This window comes from Oryza sativa, chromosome 9 (genome assembly GCF_034140825.1).
Source record: "Oryza sativa Japonica Group chromosome 9, ASM3414082v1".
Taxonomy (NCBI): Eukaryota; Viridiplantae; Streptophyta; class Magnoliopsida; order Poales; family Poaceae; genus Oryza; species Oryza sativa.
The window spans coordinates 25,147,162-25,163,610 of record NC_089043.1 but is presented as its reverse complement, the minus strand read 5'-3'; the positions used below and the strand labels follow the sequence as shown (position 1 = coordinate 25,163,610).

The 16,449-nt window shown below is 42.8% G+C and overlaps 1 protein-coding gene across 1 annotated transcript; it reads left to right on the top strand.

Annotated features, from left to right (window-relative positions):
- The first annotated feature begins 228 nt into the window (after positions 1 to 228).
- On the top strand, positions 229 to 5,191 carry LOC4347651 (rab GTPase-activating protein 22). The gene is made up of 5 exons (XM_015756974.3): positions 229 to 799; positions 2,410 to 2,545; positions 2,721 to 2,770; positions 3,299 to 3,352; positions 3,614 to 5,191. Exons 1-5 carry the CDS (start codon positions 534 to 536, stop codon positions 4,845 to 4,847), a joined length of 1,740 nt encoding a protein of 579 aa, XP_015612460.1. The 5' UTR covers positions 229 to 533; the 3' UTR covers positions 4,848 to 5,191.
- The last annotated feature ends 11,258 nt before the right edge of the window (positions 5,192 to 16,449 follow it).

The following is a 16,449-nucleotide window of genomic DNA, read 5'->3' as shown; positions in this document are numbered from 1 at the left end:
CCCAAAAGTTTCAGAACAGATCCACAAATGTGGTGGGCCCACACCGCCAGCCTCTCCCACTGACACCTAGGCCCCACAAGAAGGACAGGGCCGGTGGGTCCCACGTGGCAGGCCGGAACAAAGACCCGTTTAAACGCGCACGGCACCCACCCACTCCTCTCTCCCTCTTCTTGTGTGTGTGTGGGTGTGGCTTTATTGGCGTCACATGCGCCCTCTTTTCCTCTCTCTGTTTTTCTTCTTTTTCTCTCTCTATCTCTTCGCTTACGAGCTTAAAGAGACAACGAGTTAAAGCCGAGGAAGAAAAAAAAAACCAACCGATTTTTTTTTAATTAACCGGCGCCTCCTCCTTGCGCGGCGTGCGTTCGCCGGCGGCGAGATCCTGCGGCGGCGGAGGAGGAGGAGGAGGAGGAGGAGGAGGGGGATGGAGTGGTGGGGGCCGGGGGAGTGGTGGCGCTGGTAGTGGCGGGGACGGGGAGTGGTTGGTTGGGTTTGGGGAGTTTGGTGGGTGAGAGAGGGGGAGAGGGAGAGGGGACATGAAGGCGCTGCGGCGATCCAGCACCTCGTCCTCCCCGTCGTCGTCGTCCTCGTCGCCGACGGCCGCGTCGTCCCCGCCGTCCTCGTCGTGGATCCACCTCCGGTCGCTGCTCGTCGCCGCGGCGTCGTCGTCTTCGTCGGCGTCGTCGTCGGCGGCGGCGGGAAGCTCCGTGGCCATGGTGTCCGCTTCGGCGCCCGCCGCGTCGTCGTCGCCGTCGCCGTCGCCAGCGCCCGCCCCCGCGCCGTCCTCGCCGCACTCGGATCGGTGGGTTTTCTCCCTCTCCTTCGGATTGGTGAAAAGGAGGAGTAAAAATGACTCCTTTTTTAGTCCTTTCCTTTTGGGGGCGTCTTGATCTGCTTCCCGTGGAGTCTAGCCTCACATGTTCTGATCTAATTGGTGGTCTGGAGGCTGCTTAGGTGCTCATGTTATGGTTTTTTTGTGCGCCTCAATCCAACCAAGTCTTTGGATTTCAGCTTAAGAGTGCAGTAAAACGTTAGAGTGACAGCCTGGCTTAATTGTGTGCCTAGCAATTCCTGCCTCGTGCAGGAAGGTTGCGGGGCCTGCAATCCAAACTGAGGACACCGGATTTTTAAGAGCGAATCGATTATGTGTTCAATCTGTTGACATGATAGTGGGGGAGATTCGGTTTGTTGATTCAGAGAGATCATGGATTCTGTTGCAGAGTGGTTTGCTTACTCTAAAGGTGCCTTCCGTCTAAGTTCTAGTGTGATAAGATTTTGTCATAGTTTAGTGGCAGCGTTAGTGCTGAATGCAGCTTGCACAATTGCCTCAAGATATGTTGATGATGTGATGCTGTTGGTGGTTTGAACAAGGGACAGCTTGCTGCTATCTTGAATTATGTGCTTTAGGTTGTTGGATGGCATGGTATTTAAGACCTTGGAGGTGATCCTGTCCCCTAAGGTAGCAAATTTAGTTTCTAAGAATAATAGGGGGGGTGCTTGATGTTTCCTTTTGGTTTGGGAGTGAAGCTGTGGCACTGTAAATGCTACCTAAAAGTTTGGATCTTCCATGAGTTGAACAATTTTGCTGACCTGAATAGGTATCACCGTAAATCACAAGAGTTTTTAGATGATACACCTCCAGTTTTCCTGTGATCTGCTCTTGTTCCGTAGTTATCTCTTGTCAAGTTTGCTTTCAACTTATTTGTTCACTGATCTAGGTATTATATTGAACTGCATGTTGACTATAACGATTCCTTTTTGTAGCCCAGGTCCTCAGATAACTCATAACTATGAATCATTGCCTAGAAAATCGTTTTATGTGGTCATCTTTTCTTAATCCAATTACCAAGTTCAATACCATCAATTTTTTTCACTAGCGTATGGTGTTAGGGACCCTGTTTCATCCACAGATTCCATAGTATTGTCTGATTTATGCCTCTTGATCGATGTATGTATTATTCAGCTATGTAGTTTTGTTTAGATAATGGATAAAATTGTATGGTTAGTTCAAAATATGGTAGACCATACTGCTTGATTAAGAATCAGTTCATGCTGCGCATAACGAATGTATCCTTGACGCTGCACAATTATGTTCTTAACAGCACTTTGAAACAATAACTAGGAGGAAGTTTTTCAGTATCACGTTTGTTTCGTAAACTAATTAATACCTTAATATCTGTCTATTTTATGAATTTGTTTTATATCCAACCTTTTCGTGTGCATACAAATTATATGTGAAGTTGGATTTATGAGGACTCAAAGCATTCCCTCTTCGGATGCTGTAGCTTAGAGAGTGTGTTAAAGATGGTACTATTAGTTAGTCTGTCAGTTGGTATGGCAGTGTTATCTTTTATTGATCCATATCTTCCTTGTTGCTCCACTTTCTAAAACTATTCTTTAATCTTCTTTCAGGGGTGGAATAAAGTCTCCATGGTCTCGAAGGAAAAGAAAACGAGTACTTTCTCGTCAACAATGGGAAGGTCTGTTTTCTGCTAATGGGAAACTTCGTGATCGAGGAAAGAAGTTTCTGAAGAAAGTTCGCAGCGGGGTAAGTTTGATTATCTATTTGTTTAGATGTCCTGCATATGTTTACAAGAATACTTGCCTATTGTTTTGTTTGTTCAAAGATTTAGACATATATAGTAGTGATATTGAAAGCATGTTCTGCATCTTACTCCGTACAGTCTAATTAATATACTGGCCTTTTTTTTCTGTTGTGTCAGGGCATTGAACCAGGAATCAGGGCTGAAGTTTGGCCCTTCCTGCTAGGAGTGTGAGTTTTTTAATCTCTTCTATGCATCTAGTAATTCATAAGCTTTCGTTTCTTTGACCAAGTTTGAGGTCGCAACTACATACACGTAGACTTCCTATAGCACCTAATTGGTTATGTGACCACATGGAGTGTGCATGTTTTGTGTAGCTCTACGGGACGGCTCCGATTCATGGACTAGGGTCCTTCCTTACTGTTTCCCATAATGAAAAGGTTTAGGATTATCAGTTAGAGAAGATAGTTCTTCATGGCAATATAATACACCATTCTTAGTATTTGAATCCAGGATAATTAATACCTTCATACTACCTCTGTCCCAAAAAGACTTCATTTCTCAGTTCTTGTCCAGGTGCATAGCCAGAAATGAAGTCTTTGTGGGGCAGAGGTAGTAACATCTTTTCCAGTTTGGTTTTGGTTGATGTGATAAATTGTATGGTTGTTGTCATAAAGTCTGTTCGGATTGTTGTGTTGTGTTTAATGTATTCTGTCTTCAAACCAAGAGAGATTGACGCTGTCAATTCTTATGTGCAGCTATGATTTAAATAGCACAGAAGACGAAAGGAATACCATCAAAATCAAGAAAAGGTATTATATTCATTGCTCTGAAAGGCTGTTCAATTTAAGTAGGATTGAAACATTTTGCTCAATGTGCTGTGTTTCCATCAAGCTACACTAAAAGCCCAACCACTAATATGTAACATAGCAGAAGATCCCCAAGTAGTTTCAGAACATCAATATTGTTATTTTGCAATGGCCTAAAGAAAATGAGACTATGATATTCTAAATGCGACCAATATAATTTCTAATCTGATAAGAACTTGTTGATTGATGTGGCTTTTGGTTCAGGAAAGAGTATGAAAAGTTGAGGCGACAGTGCCAGCAAATTCTGAATTGTTACAAGGGCAATGGGCTGAAAGTAATAAATGAAAATAATGAGGAGTGTTCTGGTATAGAGTTTAGTGCTGAAGGATCAGAATCACCTTGTTTTGAAGATGTCAATATTGCAAGGGCTTCTGTGTCACATGAGGAGCTGAAACCTGAATCCGAGCCTGAGCAACCAGATAACTCAATGTGTGCTGTTACAGAATGTATGGAAGAAGACACGGGTGAATTAATTTGTTTAGATCCTTGCATAGCAGAGTCAGAATCTTCTGATTCTGAATCATCTGATGAAGATGACCCTGGAAGGATATCGATGTCTGGTGAGGAAAATTGTGATCCAGATCCTAAATTTACCAGGACTACTTCATTCAAGGCAGACTTTTTTAAGTCTAGCAAGACTTCAGAGGATTTTGCCACGTGGCAACGCATTATAAGGTTGGATGCTATCCGAGCAAACACAGAATGGATTCTGTTCTCTCGCAACCAGGCCGAAATTTCTAGAGAGAGAGCTTTGCAGTGTGCAGAATCTGTTGGGTTAAGAGATTATGACCATTTAGATCCCAGTATGATTTATCATGCTGCTCGATTAGTGGGGCTTCTTGAAGCATATGCGGTCTATGATCCAGAAATCGGTTACTGTCAAGGTATGAGTGATCTTTTATCTCCAATAATTGCAGTGATGGAGGAGGACGATGAAGCATTTTGGTGCTTTGTGGGTTTCATGAGGAAAGCCAGGCACAACTTCAGGCTTGATGAGGTTGGAATAAGAAGGCAGTTGAAGATTGTCTCTCAGATTATCAAGCGAAAAGATTCGCACCTGTACAAGCACCTGCAGAAGCTGCAAGCTGAGGACTGCTTCTTTGTGTACAGAATGGTAGTGGTTCTCTTCAGGAGGGAGCTCACCTTTGAGCAGACCGTATGCCTTTGGGAGGTTATGTGGGCTGATCAGGCGGCGATTCGCGCTGGTATTGGGAGATCCACCTGGGCAAAAATAAGGTTGCGTGCTCCACCAACCGACGACTTGTTGCTTTATGCCATTGCGGCTTGCGTCCTCCAGAGGAGGAAGCTGATAATCGAGAAGTATAGTAGCATGGACGAGATATTGCGAGAATGCAATAGCATGGCTGGGCAACTGGACGTCTGGAGGCTACTCGACGACGCACACGACCTGGTTGTTAACTTCCACGACAAAATCTGATCTGAGGGATGCGTTTCTCTTTGTTCTTGCGGTAGAACAAATATAGACCTCGACATTTTTTTTTTTTGGGGGGGGGGGGGGGGGTTTCTTTGCTGCTTGCAGAAAAGTGTTATGTTCCCTGTAGCTCGTACCGGCATAGAACATTAGAACCCACTTCTAAGTATAGAGATTGTTGTAACTTAAAAAGAGTGAGGACTCGAGTGTTCCTCACACACGAAGATCAGCAATACTGCTTGATGTTACTGAGGCTCTGCAGACTACTACTATTCATTGTTTAACCTGTTATAGGCACGGACAGATTTTTCATTGAAAGGTATATCTGTGTATGCCTGTATGGTCTGTCATATTGTTTTCTCCAATAATTTGGGCTTCGTTTGGGATTTGGGAGAAGTTTCTTGTTCATGTGGGAATCAAATTGTATCGTCTGAAATCGATGCCTCTAAACATTTGGCTTCAAAACGCACCCTTCTGTTTCTTGTTTGATTGATACCTGGGACTTGGGAGCAGCATGGCAAGCGAATTCTAGCCTGACAATCGTAATCCTTTATGCAGGAAAATAAAGGTAACAAAACCAAGCAAATTTGAGTTGGCCGATGACGTATTTTGCTTTGAATCCTATTATTCTGGAGTGCTTTCAGCATGTTCAATTATATACTCTCTCTCTCTCTGATTTATATTATAAAATATTTTGATTTTTTTCTAAGCCAACTTCTTTAATTTTAATTAAATTTGTAGAAAAATGTAGAACTACTTTTAGCACTAAACAGATAGTCTCATAATACCCTGCAAAAAATATAGTCTCAAAATACATTTAATATTAGATTTAGTGAAATTAATTTTTTGTTATAGATTTTGGTATGATTTTTTCAAAAATATGGTTAAAGTCAAGAAAAATTGACATAGAAATGAAACAGGAGAGTACTTTTTTGAAAGCCCAAAACATGCATACAAAGTTCTTAAAACGAAACAGAAAGCAAAACATACTGGGGAATTGGGGATACCGGTTTCTATCACGAAACCAAGCTGGGGCAGTTCAATTATATACTTAAAAAGACATTTACCAGTTCTCCTTTTACTGTGATTAACAGAACGATTTTCAATATTACTATTAGACCTTGTTCGGTTTAGAGGGAGTTGAAGATGATTGAAGGGGATTGAGGGGGAATAATTTCACACCACAATAGGTGTGAAATAAATCATCTCCAATCCCTCCCTCACAGAGATTAAATGAACAAGGCCTTAGTGAGTAAAACTACAACGCTATGGAGAAGTACTACTCCGTAAATCAAGGATACAAATTAGTATATCATACATGGGTTAGTGTCAAAATTTGGCCAAGGTATCATACAAGTTATTTACTCCCCCCGTCTTAATATAAGTGTAACCTAGGATAAACGTGACATATCGTAGTGCTACGAATCTAGTATATGTTTCATCCACCATAGGTTGCACTTATATTGAGATGGAGAATAAAATTTAGTAATACACTACTTCCTCTGTCCCGTAAAGGCGATCGTTTTATACTCACAAAATATCCTATATAGATTATCATACCAGTTTTGTCGGATCATATAGTACTTGAATTATTCTTGTCCACTTGTTTGAATTAAATGCATGTGCGTATTTATTGTTATTTCTCAACCACTCAAACCACCTTTGATGAAGGAGGATAAATTGGAAATTTACACATGAGCTAATTTATCCTATAATCCTTAGAACATCAATCTTTCTGGGACAGGGAGAGTAATAGCTTATCTTACATTTCTTTTCTAAGAGTTTGATAAAACAAACTAGCTACTACTGTAGTAACCATCTCAAAACAAGCCCACAGCATTCTGCTAACAGTCTATCAGATATATATGGGTATCCCGTACACGTTTCGATTGTCTTCTTTCTGCCGCATGGTGGATTGCCCTGAGTGACAAGACAAGGAACATATCAAATCGTAGTATGATGAAGCTCTCCATGTTGGGGTAGCCACAAGTTGTCGTAGGGCATAACTTTGTTGTCGGATTCATATTTCTAAACAACTTTCCAATGTGGCGTACAAAATTTCATGGCGTATTTTTTTTCCAAGTTACATGGAAATATGTAAAATATGCATGTACAATTCATTTTATTTTCTAACCTTTTAAATATAATTTTAAAATAAACTCCTCTTAAGCATATTTATAAATCTGAACCATTTGCCTACTGTAATGTTGAGATAGAATAATGTTGTTGCGTCACTTAAGAGACCAATGATATGGCAAATCATTGTTGTCATTCCATGCCATGAACAATAGTTCTATAATATTTTTTTTCAATTATTGATACTTTTTAAAACAAGTTATTTAAGAGTTTAGTTTTTAAAATATAAAGGAAATACTATCTCCATTTTTAAATAACTTGTAGCTGAACTATTCATGCTTAAACTTTAATCTCTCATTTTTTTCTTAAAAAATACAAATATTTAAGAAAATACTATATTATCGAAGTATATGTATATTGCATATATCTTAAACATAGGCATAAAACTTCTTCCATTTATTACAGTAAAAATAGGAAATGAAAATGTGATAGTCAACGCTAACAATTATTCGAAAATGGATCAGCAAGCAATACAATTCATTGCATCAGGGTTCGAAATTTTGTTTCAACATTTCGGCCCCCAGGAACGAAACTATAGCATCCGAAATTCTAATATATCCGTGAATTTAGCTAATTTTATTCAGATTATGACATGTGGATCTAATGGTAAATCCTTAATTATCACTTGTATGGCAAATAGTTAAATATCTCAAAATTGAAATTATATCAGACCGAAATATACATTCCAAAATTTCTGAAATTTCGGATTTATCGTGAACCCTCTGCAAATGGCATACGTACGAAGGACGGAGCGCACACCGTCGATAGTGAGACCTCTCGACTGCCCACCGCTTTGCAAGTCTCGGCTTCTTCATCAAAGCTCAAACGACCAAAGCGATCATATCGCGACACAGTCGAGTCACCCTGCACCTAAGCCTGCGCGCTACTGAAGATCTCTCGATCTCATCTCATGCGTCAACTGATCGAGATCTGCAGCTAGCTACAGCTATAGCTTTAGCTATCGGTCGCCACCTCGTACGTCGTCTACCTCTAGCTACAGCTCCCATGGCTGACATGCGAGCACGACGGCGACGGCGAGATCGACAGCCGGCAAGCCACCGTGCGTCCGGGCTCCCTGCAGGTGAACTGTATGACAGGGAAGCCTCATCGACTCTCCCCTCAAACACTAGATGCCGTTGCTACTGTGTAGCCCTATTACCCTATATATTCCTGAGCCTAGATATCCATTACAAATTATGAGGTTGTACATATCGATATTATTTCAAATCATACCATTTTTTTAAGTTGTTCAATATGTGCATCTATTTAGTTTCTTTTTTATCAAACTCTGATAAATATATAAGAAGTCCTGCCAAAACCTGGCAATATTGCTAAATTGTCAAAATTTTGGTATTGTCAAATTTTGATAAAGTTTATTTTGAGTACAATCTGAACATACCATATATTTCAAAACCTCCAAATATAGTATGAGATAAAGATAAAAATATGTAAATTACACTAGTTGAATCTTAAGTTCCGTTTGGTAGAACTCCAATTCCTAAATTTAACTCCAAAAGTTAGGTATGTAGTAAAGTTATAGAACAGTCTAAACCTAGCTCCACTACTATTTTAGATGGAACTGAAATTGTTTGGTTAGGCCCCAACTTCAAGAGAGATGAAGATGAAGCCAGTACTGCACCAACATGCTCTTAGGCAAGAAAATTCTGGCTATGCCTTCAAACATGTTATAGCAACAACATCCAGCTGCTGCCATGCATGTCTAAGTTAGCTACACCATACGTTTCAAATTATTTATAGTTATCATTTTAATTTATCCTAAATCAAATATATTTATAACCATTAATTTTTATTCGTGTGATTCAATAACATGTGAATTATACGCATAAAAGTATTTCTCATGGTGAATTTAAAAATATAAATCTTATGGTGTAAAACTATATGAGTTTACAGAAAATATTATTCAAAGAGATTAAAATGCTTGAATTGGGATAATCCTAAAGCGATAAGTAATTTAAAATGTGGGAGTAATTAACTGTCTAGACAGACACAAGCATGGTGGAGATGATGAGTGATTCGATCACTTGCGCAATCGGCACCAGCAGGTGGGTTGGATCGATGGTTCGTTCAACTTCAAATCAGAGGTTCGGTTCAGAAGATACGGCAGTATCACCTATCTGCTTCTCTGATAAGTGGATTGGCATGCATGGTGAGCTAATGTCTACTAATACTTTAAATTTGAAAGATTGGGCTTATTCGTTTCAAAGGAATTGCAAAGGAAAAGCATAGGAATAGGAATGGGTTTTAAACTACCATTCGTTTTATAGGAATGCACCATAGAAAAACTATAGGAAAGTTTTCCATTCCTCCATTTATAAAGGAAAAGCATAGGAAAAAATAATCCACTCCAACCTAATGTTTGCATTCCTTTGGTTGGATTGCTCAACAACATAGGAAAAATTCCTGTGTTTCTCAATCCATAGGTTTGCACATGTATTCCTATAGTATTCCTACGTTTTTCCTATTCCTACGTTTTGAAAATCCTGTGAACCGAATGAGCCCTGAGTGAATTGTTGCTGCGGCTGATCTACTTAATTATAAGGACAAATTGAATATTTTAACAAATAAACTTAATAAATAACTTAAAATAAGTACATGATCCAAACAATACGATAAATTTTTTTTATAAAAAAATATATCTTTTAAAGCATGAAACAAATCATTCGTTTCATCAATCTGATAAACATTTCGAAAAGAAACATTCATCTTGCTGAATGCTGATGAGCTATATCATTGCTTCAACTGGCACTACACAGTGGCTACACACCTACATACCCACTGGCCTGGTCGATCAATCTGCATTTGCACGTGTGGGGATTGAACTGCATTTGAGGTTGCAAACTTGCAATGGGGGACAGAGAGATCAGAAGTGTCTCACCACTGGAGTCTCTTCTCGTGTGTGTGCGCTTCAATTCTCTGATCATTTGAGCCAGAAACCTTTTTGTGCATCACCCCCTGGTAGTGATATGCCAGTGCACAGCTATATACAGCACTGCAAAAGTGCAGTAGGAACAAAGCTTAGCTGAGGCTTTAGTAGAGTGGAGAAAGTAATATTTGCAGGTGGTGACCAAGCATTAGCTTGGGTTTCGATTATTCTCTGTCTGTTTCCACCTTGCATCGTGCGGCAGCAACATATGTTCCGAGTGGAAACACTAGTACTCCTGGATTGTAACGAGATAGGGGGCTTTGCCCATGCGCTGAGCTGACGAGTCACCAGAAAAATGTCTTCTCTTGTTTGGATTGCAACGCATTTTCCCATTTTCTATAAAAACCAGCACCGATATAGACCTCAATAGCCGCACGCGAAAAAAATACCATGGAAATCTAATCGTTATGAAGATGAGCACTGCTATGGTGCTCTCTACTTGTAGTATTCTACTACAAGTAGAAGCAATCTGAGCCATTAATTTATAAGGGCAAATTAGTATTTTACTAATTTATGGTTAAGGGTAATTTTTAACTTTTACTTTTTTTTCTTAATAGTAGGATCAGTTCGTCTGTGTCACCGCTTCTTTCGTTCTCGCGTGCGCCCGACTCCGGCGGCAGTGCCCACTCCGGCATGTGCGAGCTCCTCCGTTGAACAGATAATACTACAAAGAACTACTGAACAAAGCTATATAGTCAAATCGAGGAGCAAGAGCAAATGTGCTGTTATAAACTCACCATGATTATCTTTAAAACCTATTTATTAGTTTCTCCACATGTTGTGTTTTCAGTTCTTAAAGAATTAAGCCATTAACATCGCTAAATTTGTCCAAGATGGTACCGAAGTATTTAAGTTCAGAGTGGTCATTTGCTCAGTTCAAAGCGATGCTCAAAACACCGTAATATTGATTGGCTTCGATGGCGTTGAAATCGTTGAATTGATCTGACTTCTTGTCGTGGTTCAGGGCTTCAGGCTCGCTAGTTATATGTCTCCTTCTCGGGCCTGGCGTGGAACGCATACTGATCTCTAGCATTTGAGCCGCTGGGCAAGGAGTAGCCTCCCGAGGCTGATCCCCCGCCGTAATCCCGCAACGATCTCATGGAAGCACGCCGCCGATCTGCTCATCGCATCTGCTCCGCCACACTCACCCTAAACCTAGCACGGCCCAACGATGCTCAAGTGTTTCTAACTGATATGCAAAATTACGAATTCAACCATCCCGTCCATATTTTTTGGACGATTATACCCTCTAACGTTTCTACTACCGCTATTTAAGATAGGAGTATAAATAGATCTGACCCATTAGATATAAAACGATCAACGGTTTAGATTAATTTATACTCCGAGTAGAAAGCACCGGAGTGGGACTCTATGAAGATACTAACATATAATATTTGTTACTGAGGTTAACGTAAAATTAGTGTTCGCCTAGACCATATAGTTTAGACGGTCTAGACCCTAAATGTTGGGTTAACTTGGAATTAGACTGTTCGACTGTCCAGTCAGTCAAAACCAATTCGAACACTATCTAGACCACATAATTAGACAATATATAGACAAGTGTAAATTGTAAACCTGTCGTTTTAGACTATGGCCTAGGCAATGGGCCAATGCATTTTTTGTGTGGCAGGAGTTAAAACTTCGAGCCCAATCCAAAGTGCATATGGTTTAAGGTTTTGACCTCATTCCAAACCTTTCTCCTCTACTCTAAGCCAGTCACTGCAATTAACTTACGTCGTCTCTTCTCTGCTATTCGTCATTGTGGACCTTGCTGCATATTTGTCCGGCCCATGGCTTTACTCGAGTGGTTGTACCTATATAAAGCTGCTAGTTCTTCAATATTTATGGAACATGTTAAGTGTATAAAAAAAATGACGATAATATAGTGTACGGCATATCGTCTAGACTAGCTAGACTCTATACCATGGGTCACCGTCCGTCTAGCGTTTAGCGTCTAGGTGAATACTGGGTAAAACATACATCCCTGAGACACTAATTGCAAGCACTCTTTCCCAATCTGACATAATTACAGTGTATCAAGGTATCAACAAATCTCAATCTGCTTGAACCACTTGCCATTGTTCCCTTGCATATGTTACTGTCCCCATGCAGTTATATTGTGTTTGTATCTCTATTAAGGGAGAGTTTAGGATAAGAGTCAGACTATATTTTTTTATCTTGCATATGTTATAACTCTAAATCCTACTTCCTTTGTCTCAAAATATAAGTATCTAGCTTGTTTTTGGAGAGATTAAGGATTATGGTGCAAGGTAAAAATTTATTATATTCTAAGGCTAGGTAGTTGGTTTGATATAGATTGCTAGGGGTAGGGTGAAAAAGTAAGTGAAAAAAAAAATCACCTTTTACAATTCTAGGTAGCTACTCCCTCCGCTCCTATTTGATCTTCATAGAAGTTTTTTTCATCAAAGATGAGGATGGCTTAACTTCCATGCATTTCATTTAATATGAGTATGTTTTCTTGTGTTTCTATGTTGTCCTGGATAGCTGGTAGCCCCAGTGTGGTCACGCCCAGAAATTCCCGAATAGAATTCCAAGCAGAATGTGTATTAAAATCCCCGTCCAGGACCGGCCGGGGTACACAAACGACAATGTTGACATTCAGATCCATATCTTACAAACATCATAAAAGTCTTACATAAATACAGTGGAAAAACGAAAGACAACAGGAGCTAAGCCTTGACTAGAACTGCAGCGGGAACACCACTCCACAGGCATCCTCGATGGCACGGACGAAGCCTACTCCTCGGAGAAACCTCCATCTGACACATACTCGTACTCTGGGGTTGGGGAAAATAGAGCAAGACTGAGTACTACCCACTGTACTCAGCAAGTCATACCGGAATAGGGGTATGATGTAGGGAATTATCAAAAGAGAGCTAAAGTGGTTCATTTGCATAAAGCGAGCATTTATAAACAGAAGTTGAAAGAATTAAACAGTTGCAATAATTAATTAATATTGATCATCGGCTGTCCAACGCCATCCCACGTTGCAACAGGCCCAACCATCCACCTATACTATCCAATTTCATTAGACTAAACTAGGGTGAGACTAATCACGGTGAATCTGGTTGACCGCCCATAACCGCGGGCACGGCTATTCGAATAGTTTTACTCTGATCAGAGGTGTACAACTGTACCCACAAGACACAGCCCCACGACACGTTTCCGTGCGCCGACATGCCACCACGACATACCGGAAAGATGCCGTGACAGGACCCTTTGCATAACCCCCTCTAACCAAGCACACCACACCTCAGGTTTCACCCCCACTCCTCGCAAGGCAGCGGGCAGTCCCCTCTCGTACCTAGGTGAATCCAGAAGCGACAGAGGCCGTCGCAGGGCCCGCCCCGCTCCATCACGCCCACCCTTGCCTGGATGCGTCAGCTAGAGGAAAGCTACACTACAAGCCCAGCCGTTGCCCACACTGGCTTGTGGTAAGTACGATAAGTTCTTCCAGGGCATCCCGCGAACCGGTCCTTAACTGCCATGGGTGCGACTAGCAAAATCATGCACCCACAGCCCACCGTGTGATTCATTTTAATTAACCAACACCAAAGCGGTGGTACTAAACCAACATTATCATATGAACCTACAGTCTAAACATTAATAGGATTTTCCCCACTGTGTACTAGTTGAACTAAGCATGGCTAAGCAACTCCTAGTCCAACGTCTATTCATGTTATAACCCAAGCTAAAAAAGGAGCAGGGTACCAAAATAGCATGGCTGTAACAATAGGTAAACATCCCATAGTGATATTGCAAAACAAATGTAGTATTTGAAAGAAAACATTAGAACATTTGCAATATAGTATCAACATGATCAAGTGACAAGCATGACTTGCCTTGCTCTGCTGCTGGAGAAACCTCGGCGACTATTTCGAAGTACACCGGAGCGTCGGAAGAACCGGAATCTAGCGACATACAAGGCAAACATTGCAAACAGGCTATAAGACTACTGAAACAGAGAACAAAACCATTTTTAATGGATTCTACACATTTTTCTTGATTTACTGAGACTTGAATGGGCTTAAACGGAGCTCGGATGAATTAGTTATGAATTTTAGAAGATTCACTGTGTTTATTACTATAACAAAAAGTCCTTAAATCATTTATTGCGCAATAATTCCCAGGGCTGACATCATCAAGGGGGCGGCGCCGACGGGTGGGTCCCACTGGTCAGTGGCTCGGGAGAGAGGGGAAGGGGCGGCGGCACGTGGGCCCCACTCGGCAGCGGCTCAAGGGGGGGCGGTCCACCGTGGACCGGGACCACAGGGTGATCCACCGCCGGTCCACGGGACCGACGGCCCAGATCGGCCCCGAGCCGATCGGGCGGTGGCGATAGAGGTGGCCGCCGGGCTCGGCTCAGCATCAAAGCCGGCCGGCCGGCCAGGGCTAGCGGCGATGACACGCGGCCGACGGCGACGGCGACCGGCGGCACGGGAGGCGGCGGTGGCGGCCGAAGGCAACGGCGCATGACTTGAAGCGGCGGCGCGGCACTAGGAGGGAGAGGGAGGGGAGTAAAGGGGAGAGGACGCCTCACCGAGGGTGGCCGGCGCGGAGGAAGATGACGGCGAACGGCGACGGCAAGCCACGGGAGGACGACGGCAACCGGCGGACGGGCTTCGGGGTGCCCTAAGGAAGGAGGAGAGAGAGATTAGAGAGAGGGAGATGAACCACGGCGGCCGGCATCCATGGCCGAAGGCGGCGGTAGAGGTAGAACTTACCGGAGCGCGAGGGGATGCGAATTCCGGCGACGAATCCCGACGAAGGAAGGGCGGACGGGGTGGAGTTCGTCCTTGCGAACCCAACGGCGACGACGGCGCGGTGCGGCGGCGAGCCTAGCGGCGGCTAGCGGCGGCCGGAGCGGCGGGAAAGGCGGCAGCGGGTGGGTGCACGGCGCGGGAGCGATGGGGAGCAAGAGGGAGTTCGACGAAATGGGGAAAAAGAGAGAGGGGGCGACGGCGGAGCTTAAATAGGGGAGGGGAGTCCCGGACGTGGCCGGTAGGGGCGAGATTCCGCCGGCCAACGTGGGGGAGTGGGAGAGGAGAGAGAGAGGCGGGATTCGAAAATCGAATCCCAGCCATCTCGGGCGCGGGCGCGGGCGGGAGAGAGAGGGGAGTGGGCGCGGGAGGTGCGGCGCATGCGCGGGCGTGACCGACGTGGCCCGGAGGAGGCGGAGGCGTGGGCGTGGCGACGGTTGCGGGCGCGGCGGCGCGGGCGCGAGGTAGGAGACGGGCCCGACAGGTGGGGCCCACCTGTCGGCGTCCTGGGTGGGAGGAGGGAGGCGGCCGGCCTAGCTGGGCCTTGGCCTTCGGCTGGCCCAGCGGAGGGGAGAGGAGGAAGGGGAATGGGCCGGCGGCCCACTCGAAAAGAAAAGGGGGAAAAAGAAAAAGAAAAAGGAAGAAAAGGATTTTCCCTGGAATTAAAATATTGCTTGCTCAATTTTAATTAGTTAAAATTATTTCTAGGGCTCTGAAAATTCCACTAAAAATCTTGTTAGCGTATTTCGACATGTAGAACTCAAGAAAAATTCCACATGCCAATTCTGATTATTATTTGCATTAATTTATTAAGGTTTTCTCTTGATTTACACAAGTATTTTTTTGAGACCATTTATAACTTCAATTTAGGCTTGGGAAAGAACTTTGGGGTGTGACATAGCCCCAGTGTAGTTGTTTACTATGGTTCTGCCCTTTTGGGCCTTTTTTCACTTTTAGTGCAGCAAGGTTCTCTTGTCTGCTTTTCATGTATGCACTTATGTTGTCTCTTGGGCTTGGTTTCCAAGCTGGGTAACGAAAGACTTACCTGTTGTACAAAAAGTGGTAGAGAATAATCAAGAAACATATAGACTTAAACTTCCTCATATGCACAAGGAAAGAGTGCTTAAGGGCAATCCCAACCTAGAAATCATATAGTGATTTCCATACTTACCTTATCATATAGACACTATATATAGAAACTATGTACCCAATAAGTAGTTTCTTCAAAATATATTTGTCGACGGGGGATACCCGCGGATCGTATTTGGAGGGTATTGGGGTACGTTGGTACGAGGATCTAAACGATACGACATCAAGCATACAAGAAGAAAATGATTATACTAGTTCAGACCCCTCGTAAGGTAATAGCGCTAATCCACTTTATATAAGATTATGGAAGAAACCACAGAGAGTACAGAAGAGAACGACTGAACTCTGAGATTACTGACGAGATCCTTGTCGAGAGGGGTTCAACGAGATCTATCGGCGAGTAGGCTTCAAGTCCTCCGGATTGCGTCTATGGTGGCAGGTGTCTTGCACTAAGATTTGATACCCTGTATCCCTTAGGGGGTTTGTATTTATACCGTAGATCACCTTAGTCTCCAAGTAGAAGTCGGAGACAACGGACCCCGTACGACCAAACTATATCCTAATCCTCTCCGAGTAGGACTCTGTTACTTTCCATTTCACAAATACTATTTCCTTGATTTATACAGATCCTTTTCGTGTACTTATGGATATACCGTAT